The sequence below is a fragment of the Carex rostrata genome, chromosome 12, assembly GCF_964058835.1.
Source record: "Carex rostrata chromosome 12, lpCarRost1.2, whole genome shotgun sequence".
Classification (NCBI taxonomy): domain Eukaryota; kingdom Viridiplantae; phylum Streptophyta; class Magnoliopsida; order Poales; family Cyperaceae; genus Carex; species Carex rostrata.
Window position 1 is genome coordinate 12929063 of NC_135929.1, and position 25347 is coordinate 12954409.

Below are 25347 nucleotides of genomic sequence, written 5' to 3' on the forward strand. Positions count from 1 at the left end.
GTTAATAAAATAACTAATTGTGTTAGTATCATCACCAAGTAAACATATTTTCTCTCTCTCACACACACACTCTTCAATTCAATCAACAAATCATTTCATAATTAATTAATTACATCCAGAATAATATGATATCTTTATAGAATCTATAATAAATTTTTTATTGCAATCTATAGAAAAAAAAGAAGAAGTTTAGCTTAAATGGAAATTGAGGCAAGTAAATTAGTAGGTTTTGGTAAACCATTTTTTCTTCAAATAGGAAGTTGGTGGCAACAGGAGCTAGATGGACTTATGCCTCTGATTCTCTTTCCATTTTCTATGATACCTAACAAGTCTAAGTTTGAACACCCCACCAGTCTCTTCAAATCTGTCATACTATCTATCTATCTATCTATCTATCTATCTATCTATCTATCTATCATGCACCTTCCTCTTCTCTATCCTATAAATTATCTCCTCCATCACAAATCATAACACAAACCCTTTCACCTCTTTAATTGCTCTCTCCTCTCTTCAGTCATTAATTCTTCAAGTTTAATTCTTCAACAAACTTTAAGCTATGGCTAAAGTACAGGAGATCAGGCAAGCACAACGTGCACAAGGTCCGGCTTCCATCTTGGCCATCGGTACAGCTAACCCGAAAAATGAAGTGTACCAGGCTGATTACCCCGACTTCTACTTCCGCATGACGAACAGTGAGCATATGACTGATCTTAAACAGAAGTTCAAGCGCATGTGTAAGTTGTACAAATTTAGTATGAAGATGTATATATATATATGTTGCCAATTATTTTAGTTTTAGTTTCTCATGATAATCTTATTGTATTTCAGGCGACAAGTCGATGATCAAGAAGAGGTACATGCACCTGACCGAGGAGATCTTAGCTGCAAACCCGAACATGACCGCTTACATGGAGCCGTCACTTGACGCACGTCAGGACATGGTTGTCGTGGAGGTACCCAAGCTCGGTAAGGAGGCAGCCGTCAAGGCCATCAAGGAGTGGGGCCAACCAAAATCCAAAATCACCCACTTGATCTTTTGCACCACTAGCGGTGTCGACATGCCCGGGGCTGACTACCAAGTCACCAAGCTCCTTGGACTTCGTCCGTCTGTCAACCGCTTGATGATGTACCAACAGGGTTGTTTTGCTGGTGGTACCGTGCTCCGCATGGCCAAGGACCTGGCTGAGAACAACCGCGGTGCTAGAGTTTTGGTGATTTGCTCGGAGATAACTGCCGTTACCTTCCGTGGACCCTCAGATACCCACCTTGACTCCCTTGTCGGACAATCACTTTTCGGAGATGGTGCAGCTGCTTTGATCGTAGGTGCTGACCCTGACCTAGCAATCGAGCGGCCTTGGTTCCAGTTGGTCTCAGCTGCACAGACCATCCTGCCCAACTCAGAGGGAGCCATCGATGGCCACCTCCGTGAAGTCGGTCTCACCTTCCATCTCCTCAAGGATGTGCCCCGGCTCATCTCGACAAACATCGAGAAAAGTCTTGTTGAGGCTTTTACTCCCCTTGGTAATGAAACAATATATTACACTTATAATTATATTTGTCACTAAATATATAATAAACAATACCAAACAAGATAGCTAATATATATATGTACGGTACATGCAGGTATCAATGACTGGAACTCCATCTTTTGGATTGCACACCCGGGAGGCCCGGCGATCTTAGACGCAGTAGAGCAAAAGCTCCAGCTGAAGAAGGAGAAGATGCGTGCGACAAGGCACGTGCTGAGCGAGTACGGTAACATGTCGAGTGCATGCGTTCTGTTCATACTGGACGAGATGAGGCGGCGGTCGGTGAAGGAAGGCAAGGCCACCACTGGAGAGGGCCTCGACTGGGGTGTGCTCTTCGGTTTCGGGCCAGGCCTCACTGTGGAGTCCGTTGTTTTACGTAGCATTCCCGTCGTCGAAGCCCCGGCACACTGAGAGAGAACAGCCCCGGCCTGGATGATATATATACGTGTGCTTACTGTTTAAGTTGAAATTAATTAGTTTATCGCTAGCTTAACAGTAGCACTTTTTCTATTATTGCTTTTTTTTGTTTTTGTTTTTTGAATGCGACCGGGAAACTACAATTATTACAACAGAAGGAATAAAAGTATGTTGGACGTTAATTGATAATATTGAACAGGTGTTTATTAATTTGTTGCCTGAGGATAATTTAACTATTTATAATTTATTCATATGCATCCCAGCAAAAATAGTTTATTTCAAATTATATATGTTGTGCGGTTGACTGGGAGTGTGTCATGTGCACAACGGATCCACTAAAGCAAAACGGAGCTTCAGCGATCGATGTCAACGACCGGTGGTGACGCCGGTCGCTGATGCTCAATTTTTCTCCAAAAATTAAGATTTTCACTCAAATTCCGGCGACCAACTGTATCAGTGACCGGCGCCAAAAATCGGTCGCTAAAAGTTGTTTTTTTTTTCCGCTGAAATTTTGGGTTAAAACGGGCCGGCGCCAGAACTCCAATCGGAACCCTTCTTCGAATTTTGATCGGAACCCCAAACCGTACTCCAAAATCAATCGCCTCTCTCGTCTCCAAACCTTTCTCGCGCGCCAGAACCCCAGACCGACGGCCCTCATCATCTCTCTCTCGCTCTCTTGCCTCTCTCGCCTCTCTCGCCGCTCTCCTAGTCTTCCTCTCAGCCGCGCCTCGGCTCGCCCCTCTCAGACACAGAAGGCGGATCCGACCCGGCGGCAGTGCCTCTCAAATAAGGTCTTTCTAATCGTTTCTTTTCATATCTAAGAAACAAAAAGAACGAATTTTAATTTATACCTTTGCTTGGAATTAGCTAGTTTTTGTTTGATTGGGCAAAATTGGAGGGATTGTCCGAATTGAAAAATCTAGTTAGATTATAGGTATAGGTAATTAGGTATTGCCCTAATTGAAATTGATATTTCAGGTATTACCCTAGTTGAACTAACAATCTTAATTTCAGTTATGAAAAATCAAGCCATATTATAGGTTAGTTTGATTAGCTTCCAAGTTCTCAACTTAATCGCTATTATATGTGTTATAGTTTCCACCTTTTACATTTGTAAGTTTATGCAACACATAAAGTAATTTTTTGCAAATAGCTCTGTTGGTATCACTTGTAATTTGTAACTGTAAGAAATGATGCCTCTCATTTGCAAAAATCTCAAGTAAAGAGTGATAGTTGTGCATTGCTTTTTTCAAGCTACTAACGGTTTTCTTTAGTTTTGTCCAAGGCTCAACTGAACAAGTGGCACAATTTTAAGCTTCAATTTAAGTGAAATTAGTACTCATATTAGCACGAAGTGAGCATTGTGACAACTTTTGGTGACTGTTGTTAGTATTAGACTAAATTAAGGCATAGTTGTAAAGTTATTGCTTAATTGAATTTATTGCACAATTTATGTTTAAAGATAAGAATGCAGTCGGTTGATCTGCTAGAATTTCTATCTTATACCTTGTTGAATGAATATAGGAACAATCTGGAAAGATGTGACCGCTATAAATCAAGTTCTTCCCGAGGCTGCTTTGCCAGCATTCTCTTGAGAGGTTTCATTAGCTCTCTCAATTTAGTCTCCCTAATTAATAGTTTCACCATGCCGAAAAACATGTCAGCCATTGATAATTAAATTAGACTCTTGAATTATGTTGGTCTAGCTAGGTCACAATTACACTGATCAATTGATTAATAGGAGCTTATTGGAAAAAGCTTCCAAATTATTAATCGTCCAATGTTCGGTTTACCAGTTCTGTCTGAAGTGAATTTGGTAAAAAACAGAAATGGTGATGTTCCATCAATTAATTGACAAATTGAACCTCATTAAAGAGATTTATTATTTGACATGTAGTGTGAATTTTTTGACAGAAATTACAAAAGTTATTTTTATAATGCAGGTAACAACTATAATATCAATAAAAAAAAAGTATAGTAACAGGTAGCAACTCCACAGTGAAGATGCTCAGTAACATCAAGGTACCTCTGGATATTTGTGGTGATATTTTTGTTGATGAATGTCAATGGTTATAAATTTTTTTGTTACCCTCCTTTCTTCGCTGCGAGAACGGTACTGGTATATATTGACAGGTTAGGTATAGGTTTGTGTAGTTTAAGATGTTATTTGATACTTGTATGTTTGGTATGGTACAATGACTTATGTAGTTTAAATGTTTTGTTTAGATGTTATTTGGGATATGTTTAATTGTTATGTTATTTGGTACTTATATGTTTGATATCTATTATGTTTGATATTTGATATGTTTGATATTTGTTGTCTTATTTATGTTATTTGATGTAATGTTGTATGTTTTCTACCTACTAAATATCATGAAGAAATGTAAATAACAAAATAAACAAAAAAAAATGCTGGTGGAAGCATCAGCGACCGATTTTTTGGGTATCAGCGATTGATTTTTTTGTCGCAGATATTTTTTGTGATGTCTGCAAAAAACAACAGGGACCAAAAAAATTGGTCGCAAAAACAGTATCAGCGACCGGGTGACATCATTCAGCGACCGGTGACGTCATCGATTGAGTATCTGCGACAATGCTTTCAGCGATCGGATTTGGCATCAGCGACCGCCGTCGTGACTATCAGCGACCGAAAAACCGGTCGCTGATAGTGTGATCTGTTGTAGTGGGAGGAGGTTGAATCTAGAGATCACCTATTCTGGAATTACAACTTTGCTAGGGCTTTTTGATGGAGCTCTTTGCAGCAATGAACATAAGACTACCAATACATATGGTGGTTGCACATGAAGTTTGGTGGAATAATAGGGTCACCCTATCACGGGAACAAAAGAAGAGATGGGACGGGGCATGGGTGGCGAGGCTCTGGTCATTGTGGAAAGAGAGGAATTAGAGGATATTCTCTCAGAAAAGAAAGCAGATGAATAGATTAATTAATGAAACAACAGAAGAAGCGATTCTATGGCCAGCCCATTGTTAGTAAAAGAAGAGTAAAGAATAGAATGTAAACGTACGATCATGGTCGATCATTCGTGGCCTTAATTAGTGTGTTATTTATGAGTTAAGATTGTGTAAACTAGGATAAAAAGCTCCCGTTGGGAGATGTAAATAAAATTTTCTTATTCAATATAACGACAGCTGGTTACTGGCCAACTGTCCTTCAAAAAAAATTATATATGTTGAGTAGCTAGAAAGATAGATAAAATATATTGTCGAAAAAAATATATATACTTAAGAGATCAATATGATTTATTCACTGAGACGAGCTGAGTTCATATCCAAGCACTAGTCTTTATAAACAATTAAATAAGAGTTGATAGACTAAACCTCTATCTTTCTATTTCAGAAAAAAATAAAAAAAAAACATATATATATAATAGAGTGAGGCTATATACTAACCGTACACTACAACATAACGGTTTTACTGCGACCGGTATCAGTGACCGGTGCTGACGCCGGTCGCAGATAGTTGATTTTTTTGCAAAAAAAAAGAAAAACTAAAATCAGCGGTGACCATGACTTTCAGCGGCCATATCTGCGACTGGCGCCTTTGTCGGTCGTTGAAAGTGATTACTTTTTTTTTTAGTCGAATTAATTTTTCTGCGAAATTTTTTGCCCAAAACCCATATTCGCGCGTCAGAGACCCAAAACCCTCCCGTCTCTGCCCTTTCTCCGCGCCAGAACAACCCTAGCCTTCGCACGCTTCTCTATCTTGCCAGATCACGCCACCTATAAACCCTCTCTCCGTCTCTCCCATCTCTAAACCCTAAACTTGTCTTCGTGTCTCCCATCTCCGAACTGATTACCGGTGCCGTTCCCTTCCTCTCTCCGAACTGATCTCCAAATAGCGGACTGCACCAGACCGATCTAGCACCCGTCACCTCCGCCTGCGCGAAGAAAAAGGATTGTCGTGCCCTTCCCTTCCCGATCTAGACGACTAGACTGAGGTATTGATCTGCGCCTCTTGATTTTGACTATTTTAGGAATTTTTTTTCTGAATTCTGACAATAATAACTGTTGTTAGCTCTTGATTAATGGCAGTTGGAGTACTTTACGGTATCAGTGACATGCGTGTTTACAATACAAAGTTTGGAACTTGGTTTTATTGTCTAGCTAACCAATTTATTGTTGGCTTTCCCAGACAGGAGTGATCGTTTACATACAAAGTACCGAATTTCTTAAGTTCATTAATTGCTATTATTAGGTTGTTTTGGTAAATCCCTTTAAACTTCAATTGCTTGTACATCACTACAGTAGAAAGGTTTTTCTGTGACCGGTATCAGCGGCCGGGCAAGACGACGGTCGCAGAAAATCAATTTCTCCGAAAGAAACAAGAAATTAATCCAAAATCTGGCGACGAAACTTTTTGCGGCCCGTATCAGTGGCCAGACCAGGCGCCGGTCGCAAAATGTTTTCACGAAAAAAAAGGGGAAATTTCACGTATACCCCTCAAAAACTTCAAAATTATATATTCCCCCTCTAAAGTTTGAAATTACATATTTCCCCCTGTAAACTTCAAATACTAACAAATTTACCCATTTTATTGTCTTTTATATTAAAACTCATTCTAAAGAGTTAGGCTACTATGACATTGGTGTTATTTGAAATTAAATAACACCAACTTTTAAACCCTTAGATCTGCCTTGAGATTCGTAATATCCGCTTTTACTGTTCAAGCACTTTATTTTGTACGAATCTCAAGGCAGATCTAAGGGTTTAAAAGTTGGTGTTATTTAATTTCAAATAACACCAATGTCATAGTAGCCTAGCCCCATTCTAAATTTATAAAATACTCATTTTACCATTTTATTAAAAGCATATAAAGCCCATCAAACTCAAAATTGAATTTGAACAATTTTTCTACCGTCCAAACTGCTTTTAAATATGCGTGTGCAAGATCAGCACGAATCTTGATGCGAACACGCACGTATATTGATGTGACGTGCACAGATCTTAATGCGATGCGCACCAATCAATATTGCTTTAAGATCTGTGCATGCTAGATCAACACGAAATTGAAGCACTATGCACAGATCTTAATGCGATGCACACGGATCAAACGGTAGAGGAACCCTTTAGATTTAAATTTGAGTTTGATGGGCTTTATATGCTTTTAATAAAGGGTAAAATGGGTATTTTAAGATTTTAGAATGAGTTTTAATATAAAATACAATAAAATGTGTAAATTTGTGAGTTTTTGAAGTTTAGAGGGGAAATAAGTAATTTTGAAGTTTTTGAGGGGTATACGTGAAATTCCCCCAAAAAATAAAGGCGCCTTCTTCTCCACAGAACCCTTCTTCAAAACGACGCGGGATCGATCGGAACCCCAAACCCTTCTCCAAAAATCGATGGCCTCTCTCCTCCGCTCACCTGCATCTCGCGTCGCACAGCACCAGGTGCCGCTAGGGTTCCCTCTCTCCTCCACTCACCTCCATCGCGAAGAAAAGCATCGCCGCTGCCTGTCACCGTTGATCGCCGCGCCATTCTCACTCTCTCTCCACTGTTTCTCTTCTTACCCTCCAGGCTCGTTCGCACCTCTGAAATCAAGAGACTTCTGTGCTGAAATTGAGGTTGTTTTCAATGCTTGTTTGATTAATTTTATTTGATTTGTGTTTGCAAGTTAAATTAGAGAGTTGACTCTAATATTGAATTTTGTCTTTTAAGATCATAGAAAGCAAATCAAATCAAATCATTGCTATCGAACTTAATTTTCATTTTATCGTATAAAACAAATCAAATCACAGAAAGCAAATAATTTGATTTTGTCGCCATTATTAAGATCACAGAAAGCTACGAGATGCCAAACTGAACTTAATTTCTTTATTGGATCGTTTACAAAACCAAATTGTTGCTATTGAAGTACCTGAATTTTGTCCTATTGCAATTTTAGAAGATATTACCATTTACCAGTAAAGCACAGGTCTGAACTTTGTCACATTATTGATTTAATATTAAAAAATTTAATGACAAAGCTGATTTTGTGATCTTGTTCTATTTCACAGGCTCACAGCATGTGTATGTATTAGATATTGTAAGATTTAAAGCCTCTTTAGTATGAGATATTGTTCAAATTATTAGGTAACTCTTAAGTCCCTTTTAGTATGAGATGTTCAATTTTTTATGATATTAATGGGGGCAATGATTTAAATAATCTGGTAACCTTGGCATAGGAACAGTTCAAGCGGTTGTTGCAAATTGGAGGAATGGATTCTTGGGTTCAAATGAACTGCCCCAATTGTCAGTTGAATCTGGTGTACTTAGCATGACTGATGATCCATTAGTAGTCTTAACTAAAATTAATAAAAAGTAATGTCTAATCTTGGGTTTAAACAAACTGCCCCAATTGTTAGGTGTAAACTTAGCATGACTGCTTGTTGATTTAGACGGCCGTGAAGTGAGGTGAAGACTTTAGTACCGGCCATATAAAGAGGAACGGTCAATTTCGGTAAATACCCCTTTGATTCCAAATCTTTTTCTTATAAATTTGATTTGACTCTAATCGATTTGTTTTCTCAGGTTATTACTAGAGATATTGACCTAAGCTCAGGTTATTCTTTTTTTTTTTTAATGTCTCTTTCATCTTTGTTTCTTCTTTTATTTGCTTGTGCTGTTTCTAGTTCATCTCTTTGCCTTTTAGCAATGAATTTTGTACATTAGTATTAGTAACTGGTATATTACATTGCTATGGAACTATGTTGCTGTTTTAAAAATACAAGACATGTTAGTTCTATGGGGACTATGAGATACTTTCATCCTGTAGGGGTGTTCATGACATACTGTTTTTTTTTTTACAGCTATGGAACTTTACAGCTATATGGTACAGAACCCTTAAGTTTGTCTCTGGGAATGCATTCTATCTGGTACAGAACCCTTCTCCTTTCTATAGCAGCAGATCACACACTGTATTCCAAATGGTAGAAATTTCACCTTTTTTATGGTGTGATTTAGTCTTTGTCACCTTCTCATTTACTAAAATATTACATCTGATAAATCTTAAAAACGATTGCAGATAATTGAAAGCAGGGAAAAATTGGAGGATACTGAGCTTAATGACTCTTGTGATGCACATGGTGGCTATGCAAATCGACTCAGTTATCGCAGGTGGCTATGCAAATCGGCACATAGGTATTGAATTTATCATGTATACTTCTTTGTTTAGTGAATATAAGTTTGAGTCTGTCCATGTTCATTTAATTTAGCTTGAAATGTACTTCCTTGGTCTTTTTTGGACATGGACATTGAATGCTTAATACTGGAGTTGTGTAGGTAGTCTTGTATGGTATCAGTGATGAAGCCTATTAATCGACTCAATTGTCATAAAAAAGGGTCAAAAATACCCTTCTGTTGAAAACTGGCAAATCAGAGAACATAAACTCTGATTCTGGTAAAATAAATAGGACAGACAGATAGAGGATTTAATTTCATGCAGTTTAGGCTCAAATTTTGATCAATTTGGATATTTTTGCTATTTTTAATGAATTTTTGAAGTTCAGTCTTTGAAATGGAAAAAAAACAGCAAAAATGATAGAACTGTTTCTAGTTTACCTCTGTGTTTAGGCTACTGTTTGATATAGCTAGGAAGCTCCAAAATTTATGAAACTTTACCAGCATATAGAACACGACGTCTTGAGAATTTTCATATAAAGAACATGAAATTTGGCTTAGTAAAACTCTTGGAATGAATTTCTAAAGTTGGCTATGATCCCTGGTTGACCTCCTGTGACAGATCAGCCAGTGCAGACTGATCAAAAGTCCAAATCCAAAATCCACTTACACAGTTAGATAGAGGACAGAACAACAAGTGGTTTAGAGTCGAAGTTTTCTCCATTTGGATTTTTCTGCTATTTTCAAAGTTAGACTTTTCAAAAATATAAAAACAACATATTATACAGCATATATGATTTGAATTTCTTCCTATCAGCTTATCGTTTGAAGCTGAAATTTCTCACAATAAGTCCTCCTTTCATGGTACTTTTTATTAATTGGTGTTACTATCATTTGCATTTGTTAGATTAATGGCCGATCATCATGCTCGGAGAGAACTCGCTGAAATCTATGTTTCATTACAAATGTAAGAAACATCTTTAGAAAATAAGTAAATTTGTAACTAATGGAGTTTGTAACATATGTGATGACTTTTTATTTATGTTATATGATATCATGTTGTATGTCAATATTGAATTGTTGTACGATATTTGATATTAAATTTGAATCGAGCTATTATGTATGTTATGATTATTTGATATTATATTTGAATCGAGCTATTATTTGATATTATTGTTTGATCGATGTGAATGTTTGGTATGTGTGGTATCAATTAAATGGGGAAAAAGTAAATAACAAATTTTTTTTTACAAAACTGACAGAAGGGTATCAGCGACCGATTTTTGGATATCAGAGATCAGTTTTTGGTCGTAGATACCCTTTCATGACATCAGCAAAAAAACAACAGCGACTAAAAAAATTAGTCGCAGATAAAGTATCAGCGACCGGATGACGTCATTCAGCGATCGGTGACGTCATCAAAAGAGTATCTGCGACAATGCTTTCAGCGACTGGATTTCAATTTATGTGATCGGGTAGACTATCTGCGATTGGAAAACCGGTCGCAGAAAGTATTTTTTGCTGTAATGTGTATTTGTGTTGAGCTTGCTGATTTCGTATATGGGCTGAGCCATATGGCTATTTTGCTTGTAAATTAATTGTCAAATGAAACCGTTGAACTTCAATTGGAGAATGGATTAATACACTGTTTGGGACAGATTTTCTGAGTTTCTGATTCATACACTGTTTGGATAGAGGGTAGTAGAAATGATACTTCAAAAAATTTAGAGTGCTCGGTTGGATTAATAGGAAAGTAAGGTTAATGACGATTACTATGTTAACCTCATGTAACCTTCCAAAGTTTATTAATTAACAACTGTTGTATAACAGATTCTTGGATTGCCAAGTGATTAAACCCCATAATACTGAGCTGTGCCTAAATCTCCTCCGCCTTACAAGGAATTAAAAATTACATGTAAATCTCTCTCTCCCGCTCTTGCTGTCTATATGCTTTAAAAAAAATTAGAATTGAAAAATGTAGAATATGAATCTGTGCTATACCATTCCTATACTGTATCTGTTTAATTCGAGAGAGATGAGATGAAAAACAATTGATTATTGATATTTTACTAAATCAGATTTGTTTCTGAAAATAGTTATGGATCTTAAATTCATAGTTTATGTAGATGCCGCTTGTATGGCTGTATACAAGTCCCGTTGCATGGATGATGCAACACTTGATTGTAAATTTCTTCCATGACTTGCTTGACTTGCTTTAGACGGTCTGTTATCAATTGATAATATCTGGAGGGTCTCAAGTAGAGTATTAACAATACCCTTAACGGGTATACCCTACCCTACCCGCCCGTGCCCGAGCCCGGGTATGGGTCGGGTACTCGGGTATGCGGGTAAGGGCAAAAACCGGACCGGACCCGGTTTTTTTGATCAATACCCGACCATACCCTACCCGACTATACCCGTACCCGACTAAACCCGTACCCGACTACCCGACTACCCGAGTATCCGTACCCGTATACCCGACCACTGTTCATGCCATTTCAAAATTCAAAATTTGTATTTTTTTTTCCCCCAAAAAAACCAGAAAAAACCAGAAAAAAACCAACAAAAAAACAAAAACAAAAAAACCAGAATAAAAAACAGCAAAAAAAAAAAAATAAAATAAATACCCGTACCCGCCCTACCCGTACCCGTCAAGGGTACACGGGTAAGGGTATAGGACGGGTAGGGTATGGTTTTTGAAAATTATACCCGCCATACCCGTACCCGTATACCCTTGTACCCGAGTATACCCGTACCCGAGACGTACCTGTACCCGCCCGAGTATAAATACACTAGTCTCAAGTGTAAATTTGGATTTTTTTTGTTACGTCAATTTTATTATGTCAATTTTATGACATTACACCCTTCAACAAATTAGTTGAAAGTCCGTTATTATTTATTTGTTACACAACCTAATTAACTTGATCTGTATGTGTATGTGTATATAGTTGCATACATAGTTGTGTATATAGTTATTATGAAATGCCAATCTTTTTTTTTTTGCATCTCAACTCTAGTTGCATATATAGTGAGAGAAATGTTCGCAGTCCAAATGCATATAAAGCGCTGCCTCCAGATCTGAGTTTGCGACCAGTGGTTTGGTTGGAGGGTTTCAGGTAATATTCATTTTTTTATGTTGTAATTATGCTTTAATTGTAGTGATTGTAATAATTATTTCTATTTGCAGGACTTTTGATGCATGGCACCCAGATAAGACGAAGTAGGTCGTCAGAATTATATCGCACGTAGTACGTCAAAATTATCCTGGCCCGTACTCCAGATACACAGATTTTCTCGATCGAACCAAGGGAGTTATCCAGAAAGAGTTTTTGGTAAGTAAAATTTTCTGAAATAAAATTCGGCATAATTACTTGTTTACTTTTTTTTAAGCTAACCAACGATATTAATTTTTAACTATACATTGTAGAAGCACTACCAGTTTGCACCGAATGTAAATTTGACTAAGGCATGAAATACACTTAGAAGGGTAGCTGATGGACGGTTGCAGGATATGCTTAACAAATGCATAAAGGCAGCAAGAAAGGCGTACGGAGATTCCATGCTTGAGTGGAAGGAGCAGTCTTTGAAATTTTAAATTTATTTTTAGTTTTGTTAGATAATACTAATTATCTTACTTTAAATGTTTCAGGCAGCACGAGACGCATGTTTTGCTCCACTGGGGTCTAGTAGTGTTCAGTCGCATTCTTCACAGTCATATTCTTCTAGGCCGCCAGCTCCGCAGCTCACAGAAGAAGATATCGACATGATATCTTCTCGGGTACTTGATCAGCTGGAGGCTCGGTAGGAGGCTCAGTTCAGAGCTTCTTCGGTAAGAAATTCGATATTTCAGTATGTTTTAATTGTGAACCCTAAACACTAAATCATAATTATCTAAAATATTTTCTTACAACTTCACAGGGAGGTTCCGGCTCACAGCCGGCCTCGATGCCCGCTCCTCAGGATGACGAGGATGATGACGGCGATGATGACAATGGGCATTGGTCAGATGTTGGCGGTGATGGTGCTGCTTAGGCCTTTTTTATATATTTATATCTTCTCAGATGGTATTGTTTATGTTACTGTTTAGATGGTACTCGATGTTTATGTTTTATGGTGCTGATTAGATGGTACTGTTTGGTATTTAGACTTACTGTTTATGTTACTCGGATGTTTATGTTTGATGAGATGATATACTATTTCTCGATTTTTATGTTTATATTTGTTTGTATGCTTATGTTGTATGTTGATTGTGTATCGATATTTATTTTTTGTTGTATGTTGTATGTTGGTACGTGTGGTACCAATTATTAAATAGTGTAAATGTAAATAATAAAAAAAATTCAAAAACCTGATAAATAGGTATCAGCGACTAGTTTTAGTTATCAGCGACCAGAAAATTTGGTCTCTGATAAAACAGTATCAGCGACCGAGATGGAGTTTCAGCGACCATCCATATTGGTATATGATAATTCGGGTATCAACGACCAAATTAGACTATCAGCGACCGTTGTTTTTGGTCGCTGCTAACTTTTTATGACGTTAGCAAAAAACAACAGCGAACAAAAAAAATTGGTCGCAGAAAATTTATCAGCGACCGGATGATGTCATTCAGCGACCGGTGATGTCATCAGAAGAGTATCTACGACGATACTTTCAACGACCGTATTTTACTTTCAGCGACCGACGTAATTACTATATGCGACCGATCGGTTTTTCGGTCGCAGAAGTCTGTTTCTGCTGTAGTGTAGTGGTACTATGGATCAATATCTTAGTTTACAAAGTTTAAATAATCAATCTTAACATTTCAATATGATTTTTATATAAAAATATACTTAGAGATCAAATTTTATATTTTGTTATTTTTTTTTTGATATATGTTGAAAATCACTTTATCTAAAGAATTTAGAAACATTAAAAAATAATGATTTACTATTTATTGAGAAAAAAGTAGTTATAAAACTGTATTATATCCGATGAGTTAATTGTCCCATGTTTTTAATATACGGTCCTTGAAATAAAATCCTTCATTACTATCCTGTAATTTTGGGGGAATAAATTAATCAATTAGTTCAGCTAAAGTACTGTTCTGACTTATTCAAAACTAGAAAAGCAATAATGGAGTTTACTATGTTCGTTTGTGTTAGTTCCTAACAACCCACTCCAGTCTTTTTTTTAATCTAACAACCACAGTCGTTACGTAGTGAGACCGATAACAAGTAAAAGCATGACATCAAACAATTTTCCACATGTGGAATAGACTTATTAGTAGTGTTTTAAATTGCGGTTTTGTTCATGCATGCAGAAGGCCACTGCATACCGCATATGCAGATTTAATTATATGCGGAATTACGTATGCGGTTTAACTATGATTTGTTAAATAAATGTAGATAAAATAAAACTAATTTATATTTAAAGACTTGTTTAGTCTAGTGGTTTGTGCTCTTTACCATATTACAAATGTTATAGATTCTAATTTTCTCCATCGCAAAATAACTTTTAGGTCTTTTTTAAGTCCGCATGAACCGTATATGTGCCCGTATATTCAAAACCGCATTAACATGACTGCATGAGATTTTGTATGCGAAAGACCACTGCATAAGCATATGCGGCTGCATTTTAAAACACTGCTTATTAGAATGGGTATGTCACACCCCAAATCCACGGGGGTCTGACAGCCTGCCGCGTGTATAAATCAATCGTCACATATACACGCAAGGCAGTGGATCTTTTATATGCATTACCAATATCCTCATTCGCTGCGTCCGTGTAATGAAAACCTGAAAATAATCGGGGAGAGGGGGTGAGAATAAATTCTCAGTGCGAATTTGCCACAGTTCAGACTATTGGACTTGCAATCAAACTCTATATTCAAAAATGAAACCCAAACAATAAACAATGCAAACAGATACATATAATCATAAATAACAGAATGCCAATGCACGACAACAGTTTAAATTATTCTTGAAACACAGTTTACGGAATTTCCAAGATGAATTTCAAACACAACATATATTTTGGCTTAACTCAATTCAATAACTCAATTCAATAGGGCTTGTAGCAATTACAGATGTTCTTTCGAGCTGAACCATTATCAAACCCACATCTGTAGGGTTACTGACACCTACAGATGGCCAACCGCTGGACCCTTTATCTGACACCCATCTGCAATCGCTTGGCTTAACAGTTTATTAAGGTCTGGTTTGAATCATATAAAGAAAATCCTCTATGGAATCATTCCAATAGTCGTAATATTCAATTGACCTTTCAAATGCATTAACACGTAGGAAAATGCCACCGAGCCACAGACGTTACACAAGTCACCCACGATTTCCAATCACATCTCATAACATAATCACCCTCCCTCGTCCCAACCGGTACTGGGAATATCGAGGGCCGTTCACCTAAGGCCATTTAGGATCCTGGGAATCCAAGTCAGCATACAGCCCGACTTGGCAAATTAATTGGATCCAAGTGCTTAACTTCGTAAATCCATTCACACACATATCAATTCCACTCGTGGTGACTTTAAATCAAAATCAGATCACAATAGATCGACATAACCTATAACCATACCAGTATGCAAATCATTCAATTCAGATCAATTCGAGTTTAATTTGATTGGGCTATGCAAATGCTCTACGCAATTCAGTGATGCAATCAATGATATTCAACATGACAAACGAAAACACAGTTTAATTCCTGAAAATAAAGTATCAAACAAGTCCAAGAATCCCGCACCTGAGTATGACGAGCGTACCGCTTAATTTAAGGATCGGACGTCTCGTATTGTCTCGCAAGTTCTTGCTCGACCGAGCCTATACCTATATTATACGTATACTTGGTTTAACATTGGTTCACTATTGGAAACATTTACTCGAGTTACATCAGGCTTACACCTTAATCAATTTCCTATCCTTTGGTACCAATCCGTTCAATTCCTGATTTCTTACTTACAACATTTCAATTCACACCATTTACCTCGGGTTCCTTCAAACCCTACACAATTATAATTAGGTAACCATTCAGTCACAGTTTCACTACTTTGGTTCTCGGTTCATTTCAATTTACCGTTTGGTTAACCCTAATTTGGTCAAAACCTCAAATCAGCCGTTAAATGTTCTAAAAATTCACGATCAGGAGGCAACCCTACCGATTACAAGTCTAAGTGGTTGGGTTAAGCAAATCAAATCACGATTATGCCAACTTTCAATTTTGGCACGAAACCCTAGAAATCAGATTTCACAAATCGGAAGAAATCGGGAAAAAGATTGACAAATAAACAAGCAAGGAGTGTAGAGGAACTAGTCCTCGAGCAATTCGAACACAAATCTCGAGTTTAAAACGAAAACCAGAGAAATCGAGAAATCGTAGATTTTAGAGAGAAACAAAAAGAGAAAAGAATACCGAATAGGAGAGTTAGAAGAGATCCACGGGCGTTTACTCGGTTCCGGTTTCGATTTCTCGCAACAATCGGGGGTTTGAGAGGAACGGGAAACTCTCTCGCTCTTTTTCTTCTCTCTTGGCAGAAATTTCACTTAAAATGGTAAAGGAATGAAGTGGGAGAGAGAGAGAGAGCAGGAATTATGCAAATAAGCCCTTGGAATCACCCAGTGCGGATCACTCACCCGCACTGGATCTGAGTGCGGACGCACTCGGCAGTTTGTAGGTCCTTCCAGCACTTTCCAGTGCAAAAATCAGTGTCGGTGCGGGTCCTCCATCCGCAGTGCGGGTCACTTCACCCGCACTCAGCACTTAGTCAGTTTTCAGCATGAATTTTAACACAGAAATCACCCGCAGTGCGGGTGGCTTCACCCGCAGTGAGAACTTAGTAGATTTTTGGAATGATTTCAGAAAAAGTCCGAGCGTAATGCGGACGCACTGACCCGCAGTGCGGGTGGCCTCACCCGCACTCAGTACTTAGCCAATTTCAGTTCAACACAGAAAATCATGAGTGCGGCCGCACCCTCCCGCAGTGCGGGTGGCCTCACCCGCACTCACAGAAATTTCAAAGGCAATTTAAGGAAAACAGAAGTCAGTGCGGGTCAGTCACCCGCAGTCACCTACCAGTGCGGACGCAGTGAGCCTGTAAAGTCTCAAATTATCGAAATTTCGACGCGGTTTCGATTCACACTTAACTTACTTAATTAGAGGAACCTAAATTAAGGTTTTAACTTCCATTTTGTTAGCACAATTAACTTGATTCTTGCTTTTAATTCATTTGAATTTAATTGTAAAAATTTCGTAACGTAACATTATCTCTCAATTTAATATTCGAATAATTCGTTCTCAATTTATATAATTTTTATATATTCCATTAACTCTCTAAAATTCCTAAATGAACTAGTTTTATAAATTCTAAAATCCAATGGTACGAATAATTTCGTATAATTATGCTCTTATTTGGAATTCAATTTATTTATTTATTTACACGAATCTAATTAAATAAATTTCTTCTTTCCTAAAACTTAAAAAGAATTGTAACGGATTTTCTAAGTTTCTAATTTACCGAATAATTATAATTTTATTCCTAGTGCTATATTTTAGTTTATTTCTAAATCTCAAAATTTTAGTTTCATTTTAGTCTGTCAGAAAATTTCTGAACGATCGTTAAGTTAATTAAAACTTTTTATTTAAGCCAATTGATTGATTTATCAATTTAATCAATCAATTGGTGCCTCTCTCTCACACACACTCTTCAATTCAATCAACAAATCATTTCATAATTAATTAATCCTTTGATAATTAATTACATCCAGAATAATATGATATCTTTATAGAATCTATAGTAACATTTTTATTGCAATCTATAGAAAAAAAAGTTTAGCTTAAATGGAAATTTAGGCAAGTAATGGGTGCTGATATTAGCACAATAATTTTTTATTTTAACACAACAACTTTAAAATTTTGAATTTTATAGACAATTTCGTCCTCTATATGGAGATCTTTCAACTGCCGGTTTTGAACTCCTGAGATTATGCAATCTTTTAGCATAATGATACCTCGCATATTTAGCCTATATTTGACTTGATTTCGTACCAAATTCACGTTCTAAATTGTCAAAATCATGTGCATTTCATTGATATATCCTTAGAATTTGGTACTGTTGAGAGTTTGTTTGTTTTCTGCAGGATTGGAGCAAAATACACGAAGAAACGGCGTTTTTGGACTCCCTGGTACGACCCTTACCAGGCTTGGTACGGCCCTTACCAGGCTTGGTACGGCCCTTACCAGACTTGGTACGGCCTACCCTTACCAGGCTTGGTACGGCCCTTACCAGATTTGGTACGGCCCTTACCAGATTTGGTACAACCCTTACCAGACTTGGTACGGCCCTTACCAGATTTGGTACGGCCCTTACCAGACTTAGCCGATCCAGCCTCTTTCCCATCTTGTACGGCCTGGCCGTACCACCTTGGTACGGGCCGTACATAGATGCCGCCTGACAGAATTCAAATCTTGGCAGAGGCTATTTAAAGCGGGGGATCTCTCCATTTTCGGGGATTCCACTTCATTCCAGATTGAGAGCTCAGTGAAAGAGAGAAAGAGAGCAAAGGAGCAAGAAGAGAAGATCAAGGAAGAGGAAGAGGCGAGAATCGACGGATCTACACCTTCTCCATTCCCGATCTTCAATCTAGTTCTTTCATGACTTTCTCTATCTCTTTTCTTGTATATCTGGACAGATCCATGACTTGTGAGTAGTAGACTTTCGTTTCTAGGGTTTGTAGATGGATTTTCTTGATTTGTGTTGCTTTTCTTGATTTGGATCTTGTATGAACTCTTGTGATTGAATTGATTGTGAATTTGCTTTTCTTGATTGCTTTGTGTTTCTGTGATTGCATGTGGTGTGCCTATAGTGGTAGATCAACCCTAACAAGGTCATGTGACCATTGCCTTCTCTCAACCAAACCAATCCCTTTAGGTAGACTTGATCGAATTGAAGCCGAAAGGTTGAATTCTCCTCTAATCGACAGATTAGAGGTTACCTTAGATCTCCAATCAATCAACTAGAGGATCTGGACCAAAACACGAGAGTTGAGGTTTAGAAACCCTAGAAGGTGAAGAATTGAATCCAAAACTTAGATCTTGAACCAACAAACGAGAGTTGAGGTTTAGGAACCTTAGGTATGGTCAATTGAACCTTTATCAAGAGTTTAATACGAGGTACCAGCAAGAAATGCATCAACTCGAACTTGTAAGCTCTGTTCTGGTAAACCAGTACGGCCCTTACAAGAGTGGTGCGGCCTACCCGTACCAAGCCCCATACGGCTTGGTCATACCAGGTTGGTGCGGCCTGGCCGTACCAACTTGGTAAGGGCCGTACCACTAGAGGCAAATCAGAGATGAAGTCTGAAACCCTTGAAACACCTTTTATCCCAAATCAAAACACAGTTTATACCTTTTCTTGCACATTTACTATTCTATATCATTGTGTGATTGCTTGAGTTGATTCCTTAGGAAAATTAAACACCAAAACCCCTTTTTCTCACTTCTAGTCTTTAGTCGAGATAAGTAAATATCTAGATAAAGAAACCGTCCCTGTGGATCGATACCCGATTATACTCCTCGATAGGGTTGTGCACTTGCAACCCTAATCGGAAGGTGTAACCGCGGTTTAAAAGGTACGCTCCCAAGCGTACCGAAACTTGCGTTGCGCTTTTACGCCGATCACATAATGACCATTTATTGCTTACTATATAATCTTCACTATTAGATCTTATTTAACTTGAAAGAACCACAACAAAAGAAAACTCAAGTAACCCATACATCTCTAGTTGACTAGAATATATTTGTAAATATTTCTGTTGATCCTTTTTTGTTTGAATATATTTAGATTGTATCAGAAGTTTAATTTTTTTTTTACTATATTATTATGTTGTTTAAAAAAATCAGCATGTTTATTTTTACTATGTTTTTTTAAAATACAAGTTTTTAAATGACATCACTTGAAAATATATAAAAACAATAAAAGCGGTCAAATGCGAGAATTTTTTTAAGTTAATTTTAATGCGTTCATTTTTCATCATTTTTTTACCGCTTGACTTGTTACTAAAATAATTCAAAATTTTATAAATTTTGTATATAAACGCATCACTGACGATCGAATTAGGTCGGTTTGAGCAGTTTAAATTTGTCGTTTGAGGTCTATCTAAAAGATTTTAAAGATCGATATCACATGACACTAATGTCATACTAGCTGAACTTTTTAAAACATAGTAATAATATATCTTTAGTATATGATATTGCTCAAGTCAAGAATGAAATTTTGCTTTTACAAAACAATGTCAAGAGAAGTTGTAGGATGAAATATATTTTTTTATTAATTTATGTTGCGGTAAAATATCAGTTGTTTCAAGCACTGGCCATTTTTATTAATACCCTTAACACAAAATTTAATTTTAAAAATGTAATTTTGTATCGTTTATTGTCAAAACTACCCCGACCGCCAGGCCTAAGGGCGGCCCAAAAATCCAACCAAACCGCCCATGGCTGGGGTGCCCCATGGGTTTTTTTTTATTTTTTTATAGAGATCTTAGTATTTTGATTTAAATAATTTTGTGAAGAGAAAGTTTTCTTGTTTAGAGTGTATACCAAAAAAAAAAACCATTTGATATATTTATGAAGTGATGTCGTAACTCTTTATAACTATGATTTTTATTTTTTATTTTTTTGGTGAACTTTGATTTTATTTATTAGTTGTATATCACAAGTCTAAATATAATACTAATTAAGGACTTGGCTTTTATTCAAAAAAATTTAAGTTCTGACAGCTTGTTGATCTCTTTTTTTTTTTCTTTTTTTCTTTTTTTCCGATTTTTATAATATATGTATAATATATACACATACACATACATATACACATACACATACACATGTACATATATACACATATACATATACATATATACACATACACATATACACATACACATCTACATATATACATATACATATACATATATACAGATACACATATACACATATACACATACACATACACATACACATATACATATACACATATACACATATACACATATACATATATACAATTTTTTTTTATAATATATGTATATATGTCTAAATATGTACATATACATATAAATATACATATATATACAGGTAGAGTAAGCCTACGATACTTCTTGAATTAAACGGGGCGTTTTAATTCGTGATCATATTTCTAGTTTCGAAGTCCAAATAGCCGATCCAAATCATTAGATGTTTAATCTATATTAAAATGTGCTTGGAGATCAAATTTTACATTTTTTTGAATTTTTTTACTATTTATTAAAATGGTTTGAAAATCACTGTTTTTTAATGCCTACCGTCGAACGAAAACTAAAACTGAATTTTTGAGGCCCTAAACGACGTTTTTTTGAAATTCTGATGCTTCCGATGCAACAAGGCTTGATGTACCACCCAGGAAATATTAGATCCGTCTCGTCCTCCCTTTTTCGAAAAGTGCTCATACGCGTAAATCCGACTTTCCTAGCCAAAGTTATGGCTGTTTAAAGTTTTTTCGAAAATTAAACTTTGAAAATTCATAACTGTAGAAAAATCCAAATAAGTTGAAATTTATATCAATTCTGTGTATTTTTTAATGCTCTACATGCTGGTGCAATCACTTTTGCAGTTTACTCCCTGTATCAATCCATACTTGTTGATTTACCAGCAAATTAAATGTCAAATTTGATGTTTTTAGTGCATTGCATTATACCAGTGGCATTTGCCTAGTGCTTGGTTGTTGAGTTTGGACTTGGTACCATACCAGAGGTCAGTCTAGGATACTTTGTGCATGGATAGAGATCTAATTTGATGTTTGAACATATTTTAGCGACTCTAAATTACTGTTTTTAGTACCATAAATAAAGAGAAGAATATCAACAAGTTGTCAGAGCCTATAAATTTTTGAATAAAGGTCAAGTCTTTAATTTGTTTTATATTTAGACTTGTAATATCCAACTGACAAATAAAATCAAAGTTCACCAAAAAATAAAAATAAAAATAAATAATAAATAAATAAAATCAAAGTTGCAAAGAGTTACGACACCGCTTCATAAATATATCAAATGTCTTATTTTTTGGCATACACTATAAACAAGAAAACTTTTTCTTCACAAAATTTTTTTAATCAAAATACTAAGATCTCTAAAAAAAAAAAAAAAAAAAAGAGGACCGCCTGTCCCACGGGCGGTCCGCTAGTGTATGACCCGCCCGTGGGACGAGCGATCCGCTTGTGTTTTGGGCCGCTCCAGGCGGTCGGGGCATTTATAAAAAAAATTAAATCGGAGGACATTTTTTAAGGGTATTAAAAAAATGGCCGACGAAGATTTCACTAGATTTTTTAGTAATGAAAATAAAATAAATAATTAATTCTAATAAATATAAAGAAAATATATCTTAAAAAAGACATGGCATATAGAGAAGTTAGACAAGGACAAATTTGTCCAGACAAGTGAAAAATTTAAAATTGGTGTGTTAATAAAATAACTAATTGTGTTAGTATCATCACCCAAGTAAATTAGTAGGTTTTGGTAAAAACATATTTTCTTCAAATGGGAAGTTGGTGGCAACAGGAGCTAGATCCACTTGTGCCTCTGATTCTCTTCACATTTTCTAAGATACCTAACAAGTCCAAGTTTGAACACCCTACCAGTCTCTTCAAATCTGTCATACTATCTATCTATCATGCACCTTCCTCTTTCCAATCCTATAAATTCTCTCCTTCATCACAAATCATAACACAAACCTCTCTCCTCTCTTCAGTCTTTAATTCTTCAAGTTTAATTCTTCAACAAACTTTAAGCTATGGCTAAAGTACAGGAGATCAGGCAAGCACAACGTGCACAAGGTCCGGCTTCCATCTTGGCCATCGGTACAGCTAACCCGAAAAATGAAGTGTACCAGGCTGATTACCCCGACTTCTACTTCCGCATGACGAACAGTGAGCATATGACTGATCTTAAACAGAAGTTCAAGCGCATGTGTAAGTTGTACAAATTTAGTATGAAGATGTATATATATATATGTTGCCAATTATTTTAGTTTTAGTTTCTCATGATAATCTTATTGTATTTCAGGCGACAAGTCGATGATCAAGAAGAGGTACATGCACCTGACCGAGGAGATCTTAGCTGCAAACCCGAACATGACCGCTTACATGGAGCCGTCACTTGACGCACGTCAGGACATGGTTGTCGTGGAGGTACCCAAGCTCGGTAAGGAGGCAGCCGTCAAGGCCATCAAGGAGTGGGGCCAACCAAAATCCAAAATCACCCACTTGATCTTTTGCACCACTAGCGGTGTCGACATGCCCGGGGCTGACTACCAAGTCACCAAGCTCCTTGGACTTCGTCCGTCTGTCAACCGCTTGATGATGTACCAACAGGGTTGTTTTGCTGGTGGTACCGTGCTCCGCATGGCCAAGGACCTGGCTGAGAACAACCGCGGTGCTAGAGTTTTGGTGATTTGCTCGGAGATTACTGCCGTTACCTTCCGTGGACCCTCAGATACCCACCTTGACTCCCTTGTCGGACAATCACTTTTCGGAGATGGTGCAGCTGCTTTGATCGTAGGTGCTGACCCTGACCTAGCAATCGAGCGGCCTTGGTTCCAGTTGGTCTCAGCTGCACAGACCATCCTGCCCAACTCAGAGGGAGCCATCGATGGCCACCTCCGTGAAGTCGGTCTCACCTTCCATCTCCTCAAGGATGTGCCCCGGCTCATCTCGACAAACATCGAGAAAAGTCTTGTTGAGGCTTTTACTCCCCTTGGTAATGAAACAATATATTACACTTATAATTATATTTGTCACTAAATATATAATAAACAATACCAAACAAGATAGCTAATATATATATGTACGGTACATGCAGGTATCAATGACTGGAACTCCATCTTTTGGATTGCACACCCGGGAGGCCCGGCGATCTTAGACGCAGTAGAGCAAAAGCTCCAGCTGAAGAAGGAGAAGATGCGTGCGACAAGGCACGTGCTGAGCGAGTACGGTAACATGTCGAGTGCATGCGTTCTGTTCATACTGGACGAGATGAGGCGGCGGTCGGTGAAGGAAGGCAAGGCCACCACTGGAGAGGGCCTCGACTGGGGTGTGCTCTTCGGTTTCGGGCCAGGCCTCACTGTGGAGTCCGTTGTTTTACGTAGCATTCCCGTCGTCGAAGCCCCGGCACACTGAGAGAGAACAGCCCCGGCCTGGATGATATATATACGTGTGCTTACTGTTTAAGTTGAAATTAATTAGTTTATCGCTAGCTTAACAGTAGCACTTTTTCTATTATTGCTTTTTTTTGTTTTTGTTTTTTGAATGCGACCGGGAAACTACAATTATTACAACAGAAGGAATAAAAGTATGTTGGACGTTAATTGATAATACTGAATAGGTGTCTTATTAATTTGTTGCCTGAGGATAATTTAACTATTTATAATTTATTCATATGCATCCCAGCAAAAATAGTTTATTTGAAACTATGTTGAGTATAAATACTTCCACACTTCTACAATTATAATTGAACTCTCAATGATATTATATAATATTAGACAGTTGACCGCTTTAGCACAATACCTACAACTATATCACTTCTTAGTAGAACCTCCTACCAACTCACAATTGCTCTTAATTAATGGGAAATTTCATGTATATCCCTCAAGAACTTTGAAATTATGCATCCCCCTGTAAACTAGATAATATCATATTTACGCTTCTAAACTTTAAAACGTACAAATTTACCCATTTTCCATTAAAACTAATTTAAAATTTTTAAATTTCTCATTTTATGTTTTATTAACAAAATAAAACATATGTAGCCTATTTAAGAAAAATACCAGTCTTCTAATTGGTTCATTTTCGAGGACAAATGATTCATTTATCTACTTCTGACACATGCGCGTGCATATACATTCGCTGTATATACATCACAAGTAGATAAATATTGAATCATTTGTTCATGAAAAGTGACTAATTAGAAGACTGATATTTTTCTTAAAGGGTAAAATGAGTATTTTATAAATTTAAAATTAGTTTTATAGAAAAGGTAATAAGATAGATAAATTTGTGAGTTTTTGAAGTTTATAATTAAGGATAAATATGATATTATGAAGTTTAAAGGAGAAAATACAAAATTTTGAAGGTGGCCTTTTTGTAAAGATGAAGATGATGTTTTGGTTGGTGCAAAATGGGTTGAACTTTGAAATATATTTAGACGTCATGAATACATGTAGAATATCTACGGTCGTAAATATATTTAGACGAAATATGTGTAATTTA

General features: G+C 36.9%; 2 protein-coding genes and 1 long non-coding RNA gene across 10 annotated transcripts; all 3 read left to right on the forward strand.

Annotated features, from left to right (window-relative positions):
• Positions 1-452: 452 nt before the first annotated feature.
• On the forward strand, positions 453-2142 carry LOC144563528 (chalcone synthase-like). Its single transcript, XM_078313023.1, has 3 exons — positions 453-734; positions 829-1521; positions 1624-2142. The coding sequence occupies exons 1-3, from the start codon at positions 557-559 to the stop codon at positions 1938-1940; spliced, it is 1188 nt and encodes a 395-aa protein (XP_078169149.1). The 5' UTR covers positions 453-556; the 3' UTR covers positions 1941-2142.
• Positions 2143-7269: 5127 nt separating this feature from the next.
• On the forward strand, positions 7270-10715 carry LOC144563340 (uncharacterized). 8 transcript variants are annotated; one of them, XR_013514325.1, is made up of 7 exons: positions 7270-7531; positions 7964-8039; positions 8312-8406; positions 8478-8508; positions 8756-8875; positions 8971-9086; positions 9973-10132. It is a non-coding gene; the product is annotated as an uncharacterized LOC144563340 (long non-coding RNA). The 8 variants fall into 8 exon arrangements; XR_013514327.1 differs by lacking the exon at positions 8312-8406; XR_013514324.1 differs by lacking the exon at positions 7964-8039.
• A 12080-nt stretch (positions 10716-22795) lies between these two features.
• Positions 22796-24453, forward strand: LOC144563527 (chalcone synthase-like). The gene is made up of 3 exons (XM_078313022.1): positions 22796-23052; positions 23147-23839; positions 23942-24453. The coding sequence occupies exons 1-3, from the start codon at positions 22875-22877 to the stop codon at positions 24256-24258; spliced, it is 1188 nt and encodes a 395-aa protein (XP_078169148.1). The 5' UTR covers positions 22796-22874; the 3' UTR covers positions 24259-24453.
• Positions 24454-25347: the final 894 nt, after the last annotated feature.

What these genes read in the sequence shown, in the direction of transcription:
- LOC144563528 (XM_078313023.1), top strand. Translation starts at nt 557, where the DNA reads ATGGCTAAAGTACAGGAGATCAGGCAAGCACAACGTGCACAAGGTCCG. An exon ending in ACAGAAGTTCAAGCGCATGT is followed by an intron (nt 735 to 828) that starts GTAAGTTGTACA and finishes ATTGTATTTCAG; the next exon opens with GCGACAAGTCGATGATCAAG. An exon ending in TGAGGCTTTTACTCCCCTTG is followed by an intron (nt 1,522 to 1,623) that starts GTAATGAAACAA and finishes CGGTACATGCAG; the next exon opens with GTATCAATGACTGGAACTCC.
- LOC144563527 (XM_078313022.1), top strand. Translation starts at nt 22,875, where the DNA reads ATGGCTAAAGTACAGGAGATCAGGCAAGCACAACGTGCACAAGGTCCG. An exon ending in ACAGAAGTTCAAGCGCATGT is followed by an intron (nt 23,053 to 23,146) that starts GTAAGTTGTACA and finishes ATTGTATTTCAG; the next exon opens with GCGACAAGTCGATGATCAAG. An exon ending in TGAGGCTTTTACTCCCCTTG is followed by an intron (nt 23,840 to 23,941) that starts GTAATGAAACAA and finishes CGGTACATGCAG; the next exon opens with GTATCAATGACTGGAACTCC.